The 21722-nt window shown below is 29.6% G+C and overlaps 1 protein-coding gene across 1 annotated transcript; it reads left to right on the forward strand.

Annotated features, from left to right (window-relative positions):
* The first annotated feature begins 4369 nt into the window (after positions 1–4369).
* LOC148284853 (transmembrane protein 62-like) lies at positions 4370–15210 on the forward strand. Its single transcript, XM_088233994.1, has 8 exons — positions 4370–4824; positions 6402–6651; positions 7934–8195; positions 10024–10221; positions 10324–10750; positions 11981–12366; positions 12470–12697; positions 14904–15210. Exons 1-8 carry the CDS (start codon positions 4621–4623, stop codon positions 14974–14976), a joined length of 2028 nt encoding a protein of 675 aa, XP_088090120.1. The 5' UTR covers positions 4370–4620; the 3' UTR covers positions 14977–15210.
* The last annotated feature ends 6512 nt before the right edge of the window (positions 15211–21722 follow it).

Genomic DNA, 21722 nt, shown 5'->3' on the forward strand with positions numbered 1-21722 from the left:
TGTCATTGGCTGGTTTCAGTAAAAACTTAACATTCACATATTTGTTTAGTTGAAGGTTTGAGGTTTTTAACCCAGAAAATCTGTATTTGCATTGCGAGGTTTTAAACCTAATATCTCAAGCGTTAAATCTGTTATTTTCAACAAATGTCTGCTATTTAATTGAATTTGTTCTATAACTTAAATAAATATTCCTATTTTTAATGTAAACATACAATTTAATCTAAATTCAGCGAGTTAGCACATATTGTTAATTCATTCGTTTTAAATTCAATGGCTATTTACTTATTGTAATAAGTGACTACTATTAAGATCCTCATTATCATGTAAATTGGCCTTCAATAATCAATAATTATAATTGCTTGCCGGATATATTATTAGGTAGGTATATATTAATTGGAAGAAGTATTATTTCGAAAGCGCGTCTCTTTAAATAATAATTAAGACCATAAACGGTTTACAACGTTTGGTAATAAAGTAGGCGTAAAAAAATAAACTTACCCATAATATTATTTGCTTATTATTACTCAACAAAAGACTCGTAAAATATTTTGAATATTTAGTCTGTTCAAATGTTTGTATTTAATCAGATTTACAGATATTCCAAAAGAGGTCAATAACCTTTTTTACAGAATAATGTGGAGGTCTAGGCATTTACAGGGCATATAACCTGTTATTGACAGGTTTGCATTATCATTTTACTAACTGTGTATCTCTCATATTTTAACTTCATATAAAATATAATGGCAATTCGGCCTCGTAGCGTAATGGTTGACGCGTTTGCCTACCATGCAAGAGGTCTCGGGTTCGATTCCCGACATGGTTGATGTGAAATATTGATTTAAAAAGGTGTTTTTACACTAGAATATTTCATGGTCCCTGGACTGGTACTTGAAGCGTAAGACTGATCATCTCACCTTCATGTAACAAAAATGATCAAGATACGCTGCAATTGGTGTGCCAATACAGTGCCCTATGCACCATTAGGTGCTGAAAGGGAATGATGATGATGATAGTTAATTAGATATAAAAAAGTGTTGTCAGGCGATTTATAGTGAATGTTACTTACCTACATTAGAAGAGAATTGACTATTTTATTTGACGAAAATTTAAAAATCAAATGCAGAATGGTGTATATTTCACAGTGTGCAAAGTGATCACTCAAACCAAACAAAGACAGGTCACAAACTCTGTGAATGCCTGGATTTATCGTCACATATTATTATTTTCTCCAAAAGATTTCTCATCAAAATATAATTATTTTAGAAAACAAATAACAAGAGGCGACATTACAAATAACGAGAGTTTATAAAAACTTTCTCGAATATATACTTAGGTTTATAAATAGTGAAAAGAAATTCCTGCTGCCACAAAAAGTGTCCATTTAACAATTATGATCGTAAGATAGTGCCACCAAAACGATGAAAAGCGTGAACTCGCCATGAAAACTGTTGATTAAGGTTTTCACTTTCTATCTCACACCTCAGGTTACGTCGTAAAAAGTATTTTAAATAATCGATTACGTTCAAGTAAAAAGAGAGAGAACTTATGTGGATGTATTATGCATCTATGTAAGAAATGTGTTTGTCTACCACCTGTGGTGCTGTGTCTGTATAAACCTTGGATATGTAATTTAAGAATGATCATAAATACCTAATAGCTTTTATTTAGAAAACACCAACGAGAGCTTTCTCTATGTATCCCTTTGAAACTGGAAATAAGTTACGTGAAATCAATAACATAGATTTATGTGGAATTTTAACCAATCAATAGTTTAAAAAAGTCCCTTTGCATTCAATTGGAAATATGTATTAACGTCTTGTTTTTTTTATACATCCCGTGGACTAGATAAATAGCAAAAATTAAAAAATTGGGTGGTAACACAAGTTGTGTTTTTATTCGAATTTTAAAATGAGAACCAAAAGTAAAACAAAATGGTAAAAGTTATACCCGTCAGTCATTCAAAAGAAAATTTTCTGCTGTACAAGATTGATTGCTTTTACGTTACATATATTATTTTATTTGATTACATGCCTTCAAAGTGGAATGCCAAGTAGACGTAAATGAGCATTTTTGACACCTCTTTTGATTCGCGTTCAATAGAGGGAATAAAGCTGCCGCAGTTGCTCGCGATATTTGCGCAGTATCGTACGGTGAAGATGCTGTAAATTATTGACTAGTTTTTTGTAAAATAATGCATCATTCAGTAATTTTTTTGTAATTTGGTGTTAACGTGATATGAATTTGTTGTGTTTTTTATGATTATTTTAGTTTATATTGCTTATTATGTTTGAGATGATAATTAGTTTAATTACGTTTTTATTTGCTTATTACGTTAACTATGTTTAATAACTAATATATGGCATGTTTAACTTATTGCAAAATGTTTCCCTCGGCACGGGACACAGTGAGGGAACATTATTCTGAATAATAAAAAAAATGCAAACATTGTAAAAGTATAAATAAATAAAACATAAGTTTTTCCAAATGAAGAGAACAAGACGGTACAGCAAAAAAAAATACAATAAATTAGTCAATCATGTATTTTCTTTTTTTATTATTTTCAACAAATTAGTCAATAATTTATAGCATCTTCACCTCACACTACGCAAATATCGCGAGCAGCTTTATTCCCTCGATTGAACGCCAACAGAAATGGCTGTCTAATATGTTCACATTCGTCTACTTGACGTTCCATTTTAAGAAGCAAAAACAATATCTTGTGGAGCAGAAAATTTTCTTTATTGCTTTTTTAACTAACTTTTGGCGCTCATATTTTTTTATTTAATGTTTACAACTTATGTTAACTTCTGTGTAGCTGTGATGTCACACTAGTCGTCGACATACGATACAAGACTTGATATATCACTCTTATTTTTTTAAATGACGAACTCGTATTTTTTGTTACCTTCAAATGGATATTTTCACACCGGATTTGGAAAGTACAATTTATATAACTATGCTAGATGTTAATACAAAAAATGTCTGCTAATTCAGCAACACATCTGTATAAGAGAGAGCACGAAGATATAGCTCATAACAAGGAAGACAGAGAGGCTGTTCTGTGGTAGGTGTTGTGTAAAACAGATGCAGTCTGCAGTCGGTTAATGACAGTGATGGGGGACGCACGCGCGAATACGAGCGGCGTATTAATGATTTTTAATTTATTTTGCAATAACAGGGCTAAATTATATGTTTATTTGCATAAATTATGAAAAAAGGAATTATTAAACAGTATGTCTCCATGTTTTTTTTAATGTCTGAACTTTAGAATATTCCGTATTTTACTCGTGCCTGTGGGCCAGTGGAGTGGCTACATCCATAAATAAAAATATATTCAATGTACCGTACCTATTGTATAAACATTTTTGTTAACTATGTATTTGTATTTTATATTGGATTAAATAAATAAATAATAAATACCTTTATATTTGGTATCGTAATGATAAATATTTCGTAGTTCGTATAAACTAATAGTAGTATATTATATAAACTATTACATTTATCTACTTATACCCGTATGCAGAGACAAAACTTAAGGTGAGGAAAGTACACTTTAATCTCAAATGCGGAGAATAACCCAAAGGTGAAGACAAAAAAATGTACTTTCCTCACCTTAAGTTTTGTCTCTGCATACGGGTATTATACTAGCCATCAATAGATGACAGCAAAATATTGATTTCATTATTATTTATATACTTCTAGTAAAGTATAAAAAGTGAAAAACAAATATTCAACAAATGTATTTCAAATCCAACACAAAATAATTGTTTTCAAAAATACAAAAAAAAAGTAGATAATAAAGTTCGTATCTTCTAAGAGCAGTTGCATTATTTTCACTTTTGGATTAAGCTAAGTATAAGCTATTTTACAGCCTATTCCTACATAAGAAAACTTATATTATTTGCTAATGTTCATACCATGTTCATACACACAAAAAAATAATGAATGATAATACATTTCGATTAAAAAAATAAATAAACTGTAATCACATAAATCTATTTATAAACATACCTATACCTCTTACAGAATCAATATTTTTGGTTTTAATTTCTTAAGAAAAACATATCATTTTGTTTTTCTTTTACATTTTTGTTGTCCATTGTCTGTGTATATATAATGTTATTCATTGTCTTTTCTGTTTTTTCTGTTTATATACTTTCTATAATTTTAAAATGCATGTAATTTATTTTGGGCAAATGTTAATATGTTTTGGTAAAAGGCCCGAATAAAGATAAAAAAGTGTTTTTGATTTCCATTGAACTGTTTAATTTTTATTAGCAACATGCTACCCCGTTTTTATTGATCAGCGTTTAATGTTTATAATACTCTGGTAACCCTGATGAGCAATGTCAAATTGATCAGTTTGTTTATCTGTGACATTACTATACCTGTCATTTGTCAACTCGGTCAACTGCCAAAAGAGGCTTTTTTACTATAATTTATAATAAAGTATCAATGAACTATGACTAATGCGAGCCACGTTCAGAGTTTTATAATTTTAAACTCGGATATTAGTAATCACTTTGGTGCTTTCTAGGCTCATCAATTAATCGTCGTTGGTTTTTAAGTAAACAATGTGATGGTTTTATTGATAATAATTAATTAGTGAAACTTGATTTAATGTCTTTCAAAATGTTCAACACAAAGTTAGCCCTGCTTTTATTTGTAGTGGGTTTCTCAACGTTTCTCGCGAATATAGCCTATCAAATTGATTTAGATGTATATCAGAGTAAAAGTTTAAAATACGACATAAGATATAAAGCGACATACAAAAACCTATCTAAAATTGGAGATTCCGCGGATCAGCTGATGTGGTTTGTTCAGGTGTGTATTTTTTTTAATATGGTCAAAATTGCTTGAGATATATTTTTTTCGATTTTCATGCGAAAATTACGTTAAATACAACATAATTTTGGCAAAATCAATTAAATTTATGCAATAAATATTTTCATTACTCTAACAGTTTCTTGTTTTAATAACAAACCGCGTACATTTATTAGCCTACAATTTTATTTTATATGAAATAACTTTGGGTTTGTTTGTTGTTTGATATAATTTATTTACAAAAATATTTTTATCAAATATCATCGTTCCCTTTCCGCACCAATGGTGCATGGGGCACTGGCACATAAAAATGTGTATTGGCACATTTTTGTTACACAAAGATAAGATGATCAGTCTTATGCTTTGGGTGTCAGTCCAGGGACTATGAAATATTTCAGTGTAAAATACCTTTTAAATATATATTTTATGTTAACCATGCCGGGAATCGAACCCGAGACTTCTTGCATGCTAGACAAATGCAAGACAGACATATGATCTTATGTATGTCATTCAAAAACGCTTGTTGCAAATAATAATTTATAAAAAAAACTAAGTATTCTTAGTCGTTAATTGTAACCTTCCTGGGTGTGTTTTTTGTCAACCTTCTTGGGTATGTTTTAATGCTCAACAACAAGTACTTCAATAATCTCAGGACTTGAATAATCTCGCTGTTTCCTGACAGATGGTGTTATCTTAGTCTTTTTACATCGAGTAACACTAGTCAACTTCATCGTGAAGCCCACCATTAGGCTTAAAATGACCGCATATATTATTCCGCCGAAGTGTAAACAACATATGTTTTCATAGTATTGAACATGTCGAATTTCATGTCAAAAAAAGAGTTTCCGGGGAATTTTACTGCATTGCTTTTTTCAAAACAAATCTGCAGCTAAAGCACATAGAACTCTTGTAGAGACTTACGATGTCCATGCTCTGTCGAAACATCATAATCATTATCATCTCTACTCTACACAATGATCAGCCGGGTGTAGTGCATTGTGAGCTCCCTAAACTCAACAGAACCATCACGGGAGATCGCCATCGATTACAATTTATGTGTTTGAGCCGAGAATTGAAGGAAAAAGGGCTGCAATATGAGGGGAGACATGACAAAGTTATTACTTGCAAAATTTTGCAGCATGACAGCGCTTGGCCACATGTTGTAAGGCCAGTCAAAACATACTTGTCAACTCTCAAACAGTAAGTTTTACCCCGCCTGCCGTATTCACCGGACATTACTCCTTCTGATTACCACTTGCGATCGATGGCTCATGTCCTAGCTGAGTAGCACTTCCATTTTTAGCAAGATGCCAAAAAATGGCTCGATTCATGGATAACTCAAAGGATGAGTCATTTCTTCGAGGTGGTATTCGTATGCTATCTGAAATATGGGAGAAAGTAGTCACTAGCGATGGACAATTCTTTTGATTACGTGTTATTTACTAATTTTTAAAAATAACGCAAGAAAAAAACAGTGAGAAATTATTCAAGTCCCCAATATAATTTATTAATGTTTCAAAAACATTACTCGTCATTTCTATTGGATCTATACTCAAAGAAGTGTTTTTTTTTTACAGATTTCCGATTTACATTTGAGTATTTTTAATGACCCTCTGAGAATAACTCAGTTGGAAGAGTTTTGCTGCTCAACTCTCGACATCATCAGACCATCTGTAGTCATTGCTTCAGGAGATTTGACAGACGCTAAACACAAAGACAATATGGGGTCAGGCCAGTACAAAGAGGAATGGATAACATATGCTGAGACAATGAAAACTTGTAAAGTTAAGGAGAAAACCTTATGGCTTGATATTCGAGGAAATCACGGTAAGCTTACAATAAGTATTATGAATCTTTAATCCATAAATATTTAATGCCTTATTTTATTTGTCAATGATTTTTCAAGATTTGTCTACGGTTTATGTTTGGTTACTATTTACAATGCTAAATGGGTTGGTGTACCTAGAGATTTTTTTTTAATGTGTTCCAACATTTTTCACTTTTACTGGAAAATACACAAAGGTCCTTGGCCCTGGTGAGCTTGGCAGCAGAGCACGGCTTTTTTTATTTCTTGAAAAACAAGGAAGTGCCTTATAATATTTTTGTCTTTATTTATCCTCTGATAAATTTCTAAGTAATTTTCAATAACGTATCTATATGAGTCACCCTTTCCCTGCGTTTAAAATTGTCATTTTTTATTTATTAATTTAAACACTTATTTTGTTTGTGATCATGAATACAAAGACTCTAAACTTGATGATAATAATAAATTACTCAAAAAATTAATGGTATATTAAATACAAATAATATGCAGATGATTTGCATTTTTGAAAACAATTGTTTGTTTCTTTGCTTTCTGTTTCGTTTCTTTTTAGAGTAGTTTTTAAAAATATATATTTTTTAAAATTGGTTGATAATAGGATAATGGAAAAAACCAGATTCAATTTGCTACTTTTTAGATGTAATTGTTAGAAGTACCATATTATGTGTATTACATGATTTGTAAAATTTGTCTGTTAGTAAATAGTAACTAAGAGTTAGCCTACAGATAGACCTTATTTTTTTATTTTAGTATAATGTACAGGGCCCTTGAAGTGATTACTCACAAAAACGGCACTATAAAAGTTATCAAAATTTATTATTATTATTAAATCCACGGAACCATCTCCTGAGCAATAGGGTTGTTGATAGTTGGAATTAAATGCCACAAGAGCTGGTCTTGATAAGTTAAAAAATGGACTAGATTGGTTTTGGGAAAGGTTAAAGTGCGCCAACAACTAACTTTTGTTCAAATAGATTTAAGAATATCGGCTTTAAGCTGCTTTCTTAGAATTAAAATAATAATAATAGTGATGACAAAAGTTGCAATACCAAAAAATTACTAAAAATTATTGCGTCAGACTAAGTATGTAATAGTAAAAAAATTAAAATATCTTTTGGTTTTTGTGTAAACTTGTTTATTACCAATCAAATAAACCTTTAATACTATTTTTTATGCGCCAGTGTTTTTGATTGCATTTTTGCATCATAACTACATTTTTTAACATCTTTATCAGATTTAATATGTTTTATATTATATATTTCATTTTGTTTTTATTTATGTCCACAGATAATTTTAATGTTGCTGGTTGGAAGTCTGAAAATAATTTCTTTCGAAACTATTCTGTGCAAGGACACAAAAATCCCAGGTCATACCTACAAATTTTAGAAAAGGGGGGTCAAAAGTTTGCATTTGTTGGTCTTGATGCTTGCTTAGAATTAGGACCCAAAAGACCCTTCAATTTTATTGGAATGCTTACCAGAGACAATGTTGTGGAAATTAAATCAATGCTAGCTAAAGCTAAGGAGATTGGTGTCGATCATACTGTCTGGTAAATATATAATGTTTTTTTTATTTTTACTGTAGTTTGTATTTAGTTAAACAGCATACAGTTTTGAGAATAGGCGCCTCAGAAGAATTCTGGAGGTTTTGTGAGAATTTTGTAAGGAATGTAAAAAAAATTTAACGAGGCAACCTCCAGTCTGTAATCAAGCCGAGAAAATTCGAGTCTTTTCTCATTTTCTTATATTTTTATTTTTTAATAAGCAAAAAATCACAATGCTATATTTTTTTCGTGAGACTTTGGATACAATTTCTACAAAGGTTTAAAATATGTATATTTTGAATTACCCGAAAACAAGATGTTTCCTGCCATGTGGGACAAACGGCACATATGACATTTTTTAATGTTTGTTATCAGAGCAGTCAGCGGTCATAATGCGTGCCGTCAAAATGATGTGATGCCAACTGCGAGCCGTTTTGTATGTGCTCGTTTTTAAACCTGAAAATTATAAGTGGAAACTTGTTTTAAATACATTGACAGTTATATAATTAGAATTCTAGAAATCTGTTCTAAATATATATAATTTTTTTAACGTTATTCCCTGCTTGTAAAACTCTATCCTGTTGGTTGTTAAAATAATGGAAATCACAAACCTTAATTTAATTAATTTCTTTTACATTATTATTTATGTTCAAAGCGTTGACTTTTTAGTCAAACATTTTAATTAATGTTAGTAAATATTTTCGTCAGGACACTCACTACACCAGTATGCAAATACTAAAATACAATTTCATCTTTACCATCACCGTAGTATACAAAGTATTCACGAAAGAATACATAAATTACATGCAGAGTTAAAGAGGATGCAAACAGCACCATGTTCGAACATGGACTGTGCATTATTATATATATATGTTATATAAACATTAATCTTTTACATTAATTTATTTTATGGAAATAATAAATTCAAAATTATTTTTTGCCAAAATTTCCTTCTTTTTTATTTCTCATATTTATACATTTTCAATACATATTTTTAGTCATTTGATTTGATTTATGTATTGATTCCCTCAGTGAAAAACAAAATTAAATGAGCCTGTTAATGTTTTTTATACATAGTACATTCTTGTTTATTAAAATTAAAAAACCTTGTTCCTTGCATTTCAGCGGAAAACAAGATGTTTTGTTCTTCTAGGATGTTTGAATTTAATGTTTTTTAATATGTAAAATCACATGCAATTTTTTTTGGGCTTCCAAGAATATAGTCAATTGATTATGAATATGAAATCGGGTTGTGGTCCTGTAGCTAGTTTCTCGGACTCATGGATCAAAGGTTCTTAGTTCGAATCCCCCTCTACCCAACTTGATTCCCATTTTGTAATAGTGAGTTATTTAAAACTCGTTGAAAATGGCCCTCAAAATGAAATATTTGGGTAAATCATAACAATGCAAACATTTATTTTTCAATATTTTTTAAAAATTATTTAGTGTTCTGTTTTAATTATATAACTTACTTTTACTTGCGTCTTCGCTCGCGATTAGCAATAAGAATTTTCCGGATGATATGATGTATTTTTTGGGATTAAAATATCCTGTATTAATTACCGATCCTCCAACTACCGCTATGTAAAAAATATTATGATCCATTCATTATTCTGTTATAATATTAATTCATTTTTCCATCAAGAAGTTTTCCTAGGGAATGATATTTTTTTTGGGGATAAAAAGTATTTAATGTATGTCTGCAAAAACTCACGCCGACTCCTTTGCGACGTGAAACAATTGCAAACAAACACACTTTCGGATTTATAATATTAGTATGGATAGAATTGTTTATTTTTGATCCATTGATATAATTTGTTATATTGGTTTACAGGTTTGGCCACTATCCAACATCATGTATAATATCCCTGAGTGATGATCCCGTAAGGAAGCTAATTGGTGACCTTGAAACATCCAAAGTTTACCTTTGTGGACACCTGCATCAGATGGGTGGGCTTATTACCAAAATGTATACTCGACAGAAGCCAGGATTCCTAGAGCTGGAATTAGGTGATTGGAAAGACAATAGAATGTTAGTTTTTTAATATGCCTTTACAGTATTTCAGTTATCATTAGTTTTTCATTACTAATTACTACTTAACTACAATGTACTAGTAAATTGATTTTATTTCAGGTTTCGGCTAGCGGCATTTGATCACAATTTATTTAATTTTGTCGATGTTCAGCATGGAACATGGCCAATAATTTTGATTACAAATCCAAAAAATGCTCTTTTTGCATTACCAGATAGAGAACCTCTTATTCAGTTGCAAACTTCTTCACATATACGTGTTTTAGCATTTTCCGTTTCTCCAATTGTGTCCGTGGAAGTGAAAATTAACAGTGGAAATTGGATACAATGTGTGAACTCTCACGGACCGTTATATACAACCACTTGGAGTTCGCAACATTATAACTCTGGAATTCACATCATTTATGCCAAAGTTAAAGATGAACAAGGAAGAATGGAGATTGTGGAGCAACCGTTTTCAATTGATGTAACAAAAGTTGATTTCGATATCTTATCCAGGGTAGTCCTAATGTTGGATGCATCTATAATAGTAAGTTTTTTTTTATAAGTGCTTCAATACATGTTAATTTTCATTAAATTCTTTGTATACATAATAATCAACTTAATAATTAAAAAAAAAAAACTATTACATATTATATTAATTTATATTTATTATAATTGTCATTAAATTGAATGTAGTTATGCAAAAAGCTACCAGGCATAGAAAAGTGAAACTAATTGAACTTTTTTGAAAAGAGTGCATAATTAAATCTACACAACAGTTGAAATGTTTTTTACTTTGACAAATGATACATTTGTTTTTTTGTAATATTTTTTTTTATGTATTTGACTAGTTTTAATCATTTCTAGTCTGGCTGACCACGTAACCTAATACGTGCATTTTGCAGAAAACAGCCAGCCTTAGTAAAACTCTAATGTATGTTGTATCATTATGAATTGAATGTGTTATTTTATATTTATGTTAAGGTACTAAATTGTAATTTGTTTTAATAACTTTAAAAATAATTTAATCACGTGTTAAAGGAATTTCGGTGATTTTTAAAGTCTGGCTAACCGCACAACCTAAACTATGCAATTTTCAGAAAACAGCCAGATCTAATATTGAATGATGCCGCATCGAATGTATGAGGTGACATTTTGTATTAAAACATTTTTTTTTTATTACTGGTATTTTTATATCAATAACTTTATAAAACTAAAATATTTATGTATTTATTTTTTATTTATTAATATTTTTTGCTTACAAACTATAATTAATAATAAAAAGAATGTGACCTCACTGGGGTTTACCGTGCCGAGGACACTTGATCCACTTTCATTTAATTAAGAGAACTCGATTTCTGGAGGCATTAATCTTCCAATCAGCTTCTATACTGTAATATTTTTCTAGTGCTGTGGGTAAATTAAGAAGTGTTGTTTTTGTGATCCACACTGTTTTCAGAAGGTGATTATTACAGTTTTTTGTATGAAAGCGGCCTGGATGTTTTTTAGCAGAACGTGGAATTGACATTACTGCACCCGATAACACCAATATCGATTTTTTTTAAATTGTAGACTGGCTGCTTTCTGCAAAACTACAATTAATAATGAGTATAGTAATAAAGTGTACATTAGTACATATTCAAATAGTTTGTATTATCAAAAGCCTGATTTGAACACTTCAAACTATTACATATTGTTCTTCTGAAATACTTGATTTAAAATTTAGTTAATATTTTTGGTGTAAAAATGTATTCTTACATATTCTCTTTTTTTTTAGTTCCAATGCTTGTTTGGTACAATGTTGTTGGTGAGCACATTGCCATTGATAATAATGCGATACATGCACAAGAAAATACTCACGGGAAATATGATAAGGCCGAGATTCAGAAAGAATTTATTTTATATTTACTTGAGAAAGTTGTGGATTTTGTCTACAGTGGATGAATTGTTTTACCCTTTGGTTATTTATGACATCTACCTTTGTTTTGGTCCTTGGGCAATCGGGGAATTGATGGAAGGATATATTGGAGCGGTGTTTGCTTGGGGACTTCTTGTAAATGGTGTCTTTATTCCTGGCTCTTTTACATATATGTATGGATTTATACAACTATTTGTCTGCCAGTTTCCATTGACTCTATTTTTGGCTCATCAAGTAGACAGGCAGTAAGTCTTATAGTTCTTCTTCTTGAATATAATAATAATATTCTAAATATCCATTAAACGGATCAAACTGGAATATTGTATGTGTTTATTTTATTTGTTTCAGATTCCAACGAGATCACTTGTTGAAAAAGCTAAGCCATTCCAAAATATCCTTATTTTTTAATCATCTGCCTTTTATATTTATTCTCGCTATGAATATGCATTTTGCATATTTTTTTGGTTTGGCGTACGGAATTGTTGCATTTATTTTGGGTCCTCTACGCTCTTGGTCAGTAATTTTGAATTTATATGTTTGGTACAAGGCTATCAACGTAACTCCAAAACAAACAAGGTACTATTTTTTAATATTTTGAACAGTAATATTTTTATCTGGTCACTGAAATGGGGGAAAATATATTATTATATTATTGTATTAAGTTGATTGTGTGAATATTTTTGAAGTTTTTTTAATGTTTTTTGCTCAGAATATCAAATTGTAAATTTGGGTATAATATAATATTGATTTATTAATATATACGGCACGCAGTGCCTTTTACTTTTACAGAAATACATATTTAACAGAATATAAAAAAATCAGTATAATGTGAAAAACAAAACAAAAAAAGTTTAATAAGTATTATAAATAAATAAAAAATATTTAAAAAATCTAACTCCGTGCATATAAAATTTTAAATTTTAAAAAGAAAAGGATTTTTTCCATTTTTTAAGAGGTACAAAATATATATTAAATACAAAAAGCAATAAAATTCTTTTATATCTCAAAAAAATATTAATAATAATAATTCAAATTCCTTAAAAATGAAGTATAGGTACACGTAAATATGGTACACAATAAAATAGTTCCCATTCAAAAGTAAATATAGAAAGAACTATAATTTAACAAATGTAAATACCGTTCACCATTTTTAAAATGAGTAAATAGAGTTGATTTATGTAAACCATACTTTATGTTAAAAATATCAGCGACGTCGGAATAGTTATTGCCGAGTACATGGAGTCGATTCAATGAGTATACTGTTTGCGAATTGTTGCAACTAAACTGAGGTACTTAAAGAGTCCTTTGTCCAGGTATTTTGAAATTAATTAATGCCAATAGTTTTGGGCGACTGCCCAAAATGAACAATCTTAAATAAATTCAGTAAATCTATAATTTTTCTTTCCTCAGTTAGTTATACCAAGTTCAAAGTATTTGATAGAAAGTTATAGTTATTAAATTCATATCTGATTCCGAGTTTAAAGTTTATGTATCTTAAAAAAATATTTTAAACTCTTTCAAGAGTATGTATATTGGTCTGAACTTTTTTTTTAAGGAATAACCCGCTAAGCAGGTAGGAAAGAAAGAATATGAAAGGAATTTATGAATAATACACCACAACACCCAGACCAATTAAGAAATAATCTTTCTTGGATTTTTTCTTGCAACTGGCGGGAATCGAACCTGCGACGCCAGATTCACAGTTGACCGTCTAACCAACTGCACCACGGCGACTGTAATATGGAGTCCATATGGTTGAGTTGTTTTCCAACTAGCTGGCTCCTAACCAGAGCTGTGTACATCAATTTCAAAGCATCAATATTTTTAAAATCCTTTGTCACTCGCAAAATATAGCCTAGCATTTTTTAGGATTTATTGACTATGCAGTTTATGTGACTGATGAAAGATAAGTACATATATATAAATATAATAAAGGTTAATATAATATTTTGGATTTGAAATCGAAGCTGTGATGAAAATGGCTCACTATGCAAGGAGTTTTATATTTATTACTGATTTATTTATTATATAAACTATGTAGGTCTCTTTTACCATTTTTCCAATGTCATATATGCAACAAATAATAAAATAAAAATATTAATATTTTTTATAGGTTGTCTTGAAAACAATCAAATCCATGGCTACCTGTAATGGAACATTATTATTTGACATAATATCGAGGCTATACTGACAGAATGCATTAAGGCAACATTCTTTATTTTTATTTTTTTAAACTTTTATTAGCATAAAAAAACAATACATACAATAAAAAAATGGAACACTTAAGGTTGAACTTGCCAAAAAAAGAGTCTGGCTCTTGTGTTTGGCAAGTTTACAAAATAATATAAAAAAGAAACAAAAAATGCAAAACAAAATAATACAATAAATGAAAAATTAAAAAAATTCAAATATTTTTAGATATAGGTGCAAGATGTTGATTCAAATTTTTTTCTTATACCTAGAATAAAGATTACTCTTTCAAAGCTTTTCAAAAAATTAAAATAAAAGAAAATTGTGGGAGAAATAATGCGTCGAATTAATAAAAAAAATTGAAATACGATTATCTCGGAACTTGTTTTAATGACTTCATGCATTCTGTCAGTAAAGCCTCAATATGATGTTCGTAACGTTAGTCAATCAAACTTGAACATCATTATATAATAACATTAGTAAAGCAATTAGCATTCTATCTTAAATGTTGCATTCATGTCTAAATAAAGTGAACACCCTAATTTCCTTGTTAAAAATCAACAATATTATACTAAAAATATTACTTTTTCAGAGAAGCAGCTATTATTTGGATTGTAAGCAACAGCCGACAATCAAAAAGAAATATAGATTTTGATGGCTTTTAAAGTGCCATAAAAACCAAAGATGCAAATGATACTGACTGTCAAACATGTGTAGGAGCGCAAGTATTGTGTTGTGATTATTACACAACCTTTGATTTACAAATAATCTATGTAAAAGTTAATTAAATATTCCTTGTGATTGTTACCAAAGTATAAGAATACCTGCCCTTCAATTCAGTTTGTTTAGTAACTTTATGATAATTGTTTGACTCCTGATAAAAGGTGATATTGTTTTTAGTTACGTTCATGTATTTTTTATATTGTTTTATCAACAATTATAATACATTTTTTATTAAAAAATATTTTTAAGGTTTATTAACCACAGCACCTCTAATGGTATAAATTTTATATTTCAGTAGGGCTCATGTGATGAAAAATAATGTGATTGTTATGATGTGTATGTTAAAATAGGCACATTGTGTTTATTTAAAAAAAAACTATCATAACCATACAAATTATGTTCAAAATGGCAACATATATATTTACCTTACAAAGGCAGATGCATATTATTACAGACTATTACAGATATGAAAATCGAAAATATGTAGATCTATTTAGAATACATACAATTTATTTAAAAAAATTTAGTTTTTTTGATTTTTTTCATTCATCGGTCACACTGAATGAGTATGTTTTCATTTAGTTTAAAATATTGTTTTAAACAATAACTTAACAGTACAACAAATTCCGTTTATCCAAACTCCAGTCATCCGGATTGCTAAATATAAAAATCGTTATCAGGAAATAAAAAATAAAGGAGAAATTTTTACTTTTAATTTAATTGTGCAATTAACATTGCTGGACATGTTTAAGTAAGTTTTGAATGTGATTCCAATTTTCTGTATTATTTCAAAAGCAATAAAATCTGGCACTCCTGAAGTTTTACTTATTACTTATAAATCTATTTCAATAATCCATTAAATCACTTTTCGAAGTTCATTTATTAAATATATCTCTAACACAGATTAAAATAATTGTGCCACTAATTTATTTATGCGATAATATGCATTTTATCTTCTTATTTAATACATATGTACATTCAGATATATTCTAAAATATACCTACCTTCAACGCTTGTTTTTGTTGTTAATAATAAATATCAAGAGGAACTTGATTTCTACAAGAACCATCCATAATATAATACTTTGCGCATTATTCGTACATTTCAACATGTTAAAAACTATTTTTGAATATCAGTCATGTTTATTTTTATGCTTAGGAATAAAGTTACGAGTGATGATATTTTGTACAACTGACTGAAAAGTTAATACAATATGTGTTTATAATTTATATTGTAATGAATAGTGTATAAATATTTTTATGTAAATTATTTGAATTATTTATAATATTATGATTTGTGGTGCTTTATGTATTTATTTGGGTAGCTTTTTGCCTATTCTATTAATGCTACATGTGCATTTTAAAAAGGAACACTTTAATATTTCATGTAAATTATTGAAATACATATTATAAATACATATATATACTATACATTTTTTTACCATGATACAAACCAAAGTATGTATAAAATTTCATCTCTACAGTCAAACAAATGGGTACCTAGAAAACGTGTCTCTTATTTCTATAAAAAGATATTTCAATGCTTATCACTAATAATTCTAGAAGCCAAATAATTGTTATCTTAAAAAATATGAATATGCGCTTTTTTACACCTAGATGGCATAAAATTATTTTTATGTACATAATTTACATAGACTATGTATAATAAAACAGAAGTACATAGGTGCTGAAATTTCAATACAAAATTGTACTGAACACAAATAAAATAAAATCTGAATCCATACAAATAATAAATTACATGAAAATTATGGATTAAACAAAAAACGGTATATCATGTAAGTTCAGTGTATGAAGCAAAAAAAATAAAATACGTTTTTTTAGCATTTTCAATTGAGTGGAACAAACTGCATTGATTGGTATATTTGAATTTTGAAAATGGCTAATGGCTGCTTGCATTCAATTAAATTCAGTACTGCGAATGAATCCTCCCTACTAAAGAAGCAAAGCAATATCGCATATATCCCTGAATCCTGTAATATGGTAGATAAGACGTACTTGATTTGCGTACAGGCATTACAGCAAATAAGCCATACGTAACTGCCACAATAGGGAAATATCACATACTACGAATAATGATAAAAACATGTGAATTATATTTAAAATTAAACAGTCACAAACAAAGTTCAAAATATTGTGACGTATTAAGGGTGTGGCCAATGCAATGAACCATTTTACCGAAAATTGAAAATTATACATTTAAAAATATTTTTTATGCTATTAATAAGTTTAAAAAAAATAATTTTTTTTCGAAGGTATTTTATAGACCTTAATTATTTTTTTATTTTTTTTAAATGTGGTATTTCCCTATTAACTTCGCACAGGCGCATATGATAGTAAAAATAGTTTTTCTCTTAGAGTGAAATATTATTACTCTAAGGATTTTGTAATATAAATCAACAACACAAAATAAACTGCATTTCAATTTATTCTTTATCTTTTTTTTTTATGATATCTTAATGTTTTTTTTCCTCCCTGAACATTTTGACGAATGGTTCATCCCCAGTATTAAACTAACACAGACGATATATGTGGTCTGTCCGGAAAGTACTGTCAGTATTGAACTTTTCATTACAACACATTAAAATTATTCAAAATAGGCTCCTCCTGCGTCGATGTATCGGCTCCAGAGATTTTTCCAGACATCGAATGCGCTACCATAGGTCTCCTCCGGAATGTTCCTTAAGACTGCGGTACAAACTGCTTGGATAGTCTAGAAATGCTTTCCCTTCATGGGTCCTTTCAGGCGTGTAAACAAAAAGAAGTCTGGGGGTGCAAGGTTCGGACTGTAGGGGGGCTGTGGAATCATTGGAACCCCTGCTTTGGCCAGGTAGTTGGTGACGAGGAAGGCGCTGTGGACCAGCGCGTTGTCCTGATGCAACTTCCAGTCGTCTGCGATGTCTGGCCGGATGCGTTGAATTCTGTGTTTTAGTCTTTTTAGCACTTCGACGTAGAATTTAGGTTTTATAGTTGTACCGGGTGGTACAAACTCGTGATGGACCAGTCCTTTGATATTAATTGTTCGTTCCAGATTTTAAAACCAGTTGACTACATTGAATATTTGGGAATAAACGCAATGAGCATCGTCTTGATTTTGGATCTGCTCATCCTGGCCTTCTCGGGGCGAGGGGACGCCGACCTTTTACCCATCCAACAGAGCATCTTCTTTAAAGGCTGTCTTGATCATTTGAACAGTTTCCGCGGTAGTCTTACCTAGTTTGACGCAAAACTTGATCGTTATCCTTTACTTTACCGAGCTCTGCATTTTGACTTTTGTATGAGGTCTCAAAACAACTTCCGAGGAAACGTTTATCCTCGCTCTCCGGACGGCCGGAAAAGACTGAGAGACCCAACGTTCCCAACCAGTCCTCGCATGCTCCGACGTAGTCGCGTCAAAAAAAAATCACTGACATTGCTTTCCGGACACACCATGTATATGATATATTATGCCAAATAATAATATGGGTTTTCATTTTTGTTTACTTTTTTATATTTCCACCTGCCCTTCAGTACCTCATGGTCCATAAATAAGGCATTTTAGCATATCTTGATATGCATGATAATAAGATGATCGGTTTTATGCTAAATACTACAACACAATATAACATGTTATTTTATTATAATGCATGGTAACAAGCTCAGCTCAGCAAATATACTCAGCTTAACCGAGTGCACAACAACTTTAGTTATTATTGTTCTTGCTGTTAAATAAAAACTAGTTTTAACCAATATTGACTGTATTTAAAAATATAAACTTATCAAACACAGAAATGAAAAATTCTTTTCATTTCGTATATCTAGTTTAAATTATTTTTTATTATTTATCTTGTGTAAATATTTATGTTAGATTTATTATCAAGTGTTACCATTTATGTTGTTGCTTTAGTCCCAATGACAATTCTGTACTCCAAAATATTTGTTTCTTAAACAATGTCAATGTAAAAATAGGTTAAGTTATTAAACCTGTATTGGAATATTTTATTCTATTTTTTTTGATAAAAAGTTTGTCGTAAATTCATTATCATCGTCATAATTTCCCCTTTCGCACCTAATGGTGCATAGGGCACTGCATTGGTACACCAATCGCAGCTTATCTTAATATTTTTTTGTTACATGAAGGTAAGATGCTCAGTCATACGCTTCAGGGCCAGTCCAGGGACTATGAAATATTCTGTGTAAAAACACCCTTTTAAATAAATATTTCATATCAACCATGTCGGAAATCAAACCTGAGACCTCTCGTATGGTAGGCAAGCGAGCTTACCATTACACCACGAGGCCGACAGATTCAATAAATTCAACATACAAATATTATTAAGTCTCACGAATATTGTAATAACCTCAGAGTAATAAAGCGCCATAGCTGTAGAGCCGCCGCCCATACAGACAAAATAATTCTAGGATTATCAATCACGAAGTTAGCTATATTTTACAGCAAAACAATGTGTCGTAGGTACTCAGGTCGAGAATGGCAAGCGCAAACCGAAACCTTACCCATTTGTTGTTAAACAAAAATAGAACCGAAAATTTGTTACGCTTTTGTTCTTTGCAATAGAACAAAATGCCGTCTCTACAGCTATGGCGCCTTATTACTCTGAGGTAATAATAAGCCACAAAATGTTTGTTTTGAACAGTATTCATTTCACTAGTTTAATTTCTTTTATTTAATTCATTTGACTATTATTTATGGAAGTTAAAATGTTTATGGCGCAAATTATACAGAAGGATTTCTATTTTTAAAATATGGTTGTTAGTAAAACTGTTTTGGTGCGTAGTATTTAATAATTTTAGATTGCTATTACAATTTTTTTTAATGCACCATGATTTTAATCAGCTTTCTCTTCCCGTCATATTTTTTGGAATCATAGTATTGTATTGTAAGACATAATTTTTATGATGTTATCCTGAATGTGGATCAGTCAACCAGAAAATGTAAACCAAAATAATTCATTCACCAATTTAACTGAAAAAAGAATGGTTGTAATAATTTAAAGTGTATTTTTTTATGTATTTGCAAAGAAAATGGTTGGTTGTTAGTCTTACATTGCTATATTTATAGAAGTTAATATTAGTTAAGATTCACACATCATTATACATAATGCAGAAATTTAAACTTTTGATCATATCTAGTTGAATTTTGAATAATTTTTTTATCACCGTATCCTGAGGATATAGTTCTGTGTAAATGTTACAATCAACATTGTGTTAAGGGATAAAAGTCAAAATTTAATCTGAGAATTATCATGTCAATTATGTTACATAAGAATATTTTTAAAACTTTTTTTACATGTAAAATTATAGAGTTGTAAAATTCACCTTATTGCTTTTTATTTCCGCACAAAACATAATCAGTCATTAGAATTATCTTGATCTTAGCTCTAGATTGCTCTATTCTAGATAAACCAGTGTACATCTGATTTTAATTTGTTAACTAAGTTACTTACATCTTAATGTCTAAATGTTCATAAAATTAATTTATTTTAATTGTCTATCGACTTAATAATATGTATTTTTTAAAATAGTATTGATTACAATTAATTACAAGTAATATTTGATATCATCCATATACATTTTGTTAAAATAGTTAACTTATCCATTGCCTAATATTTTTATTTTGTATTATATTGTTTTCCAATGGAAGTAATACACAAAATATCAAAACATGAAAAGTAAATTAAAACCAAATTTCTTTTATTTTTAAAATTACGTTTAATATGTAAGGACTAGATTGTTTTAATTGCATGGCTGCATAACATAGATTAAATATTTTTTTGATAATATATCGGATTTTAATAATCTATGTAGTCTGCATTAAATTATTACCGCTAATGAAATGTAATACTCATGCATACTATTATTTAATTGTAAAACCCATAGAAACTGATATCTTATTATTTTTCACTTTTATGAATATTAAGAATTTATGAAAAAGTGCCGCTATTTATTATTTATTATTTGAACATGTGTTGAAAAAATATATAGATTTTTGAAAAAGGATTTGCTGTAGTGTTTAATATAAAAAATACAGGTATTAATATTGTGATGGGTGTATTCGAGGAAAGCAGGGTAGGGAAAATAAATAAAGGATTGGTAAAAAAGTAAATCATTATGCCTGTAAACACAAAATAGTATTTATTAGTCACATTCCACATTCTTCATTATTACTTCTTTATGTAACTGTTTTGGACATTTTATTTAACTCACACTGAGATTATACATATGTAATATATTATGTTATTTGTATTGTCTTAATTCTTTATAATGTGATTAATAAATTGTTTGTATGAAAACTTTTTCTTTATACTGATTTAAAAGGTTATGTGGTAGGTAAGCAAAAAAGAAAGTGACAAATAGATTTTTTAAATTAATAACTTATATGGAAATATAAGTTATTACATCATGACAAAAAGGTATTTAAACATTGTTTACCTGTCACTCTCGCAGATGCCTCCCTGATACAGTGCAAAAAATATAACTGCTCGACTGACTGATTTTTCATAACTAAAATCAGCACTTTGCTGTCCTGTTTTCCGCCCCTCAAAACTGAATCGATTTTCATGTTTTTTTTTAGAAAGAGTATTAAAATAAAATTTTCTGTGCCAGTATCTTTTGCAATTTTCAAAATTATTCGTCATTTTTGTATACCGTATGTCTAAAAACGGCAGATAAAA

This window comes from Micrasema longulum, unplaced genomic scaffold (genome assembly GCF_059751315.1).
Source record: "Micrasema longulum isolate JH-2025_06_02 unplaced genomic scaffold, ASM5975131v1 h1tg000083l, whole genome shotgun sequence".
In the NCBI taxonomy this organism is placed as follows: Eukaryota; Metazoa; Arthropoda; class Insecta; order Trichoptera; family Brachycentridae; genus Micrasema; species Micrasema longulum.

What these genes read in the sequence shown, in the direction of transcription:
- LOC148284853 (XM_088233994.1), top strand. Translation starts at nt 4,621, where the DNA reads ATGTCTTTCAAAATGTTCAACACAAAGTTAGCCCTGCTTTTATTTGTA. An exon ending in GATTGGAAAGACAATAGAAT is followed by an intron (nt 10,222 to 10,323) that starts GTTAGTTTTTTA and finishes ATTTTATTTCAG; the next exon opens with GTTTCGGCTAGCGGCATTTG. An exon ending in GTAACTCCAAAACAAACAAG is followed by an intron (nt 12,698 to 14,903) that starts GTACTATTTTTT and finishes TTACTTTTTCAG; the next exon opens with AGAAGCAGCTATTATTTGGA.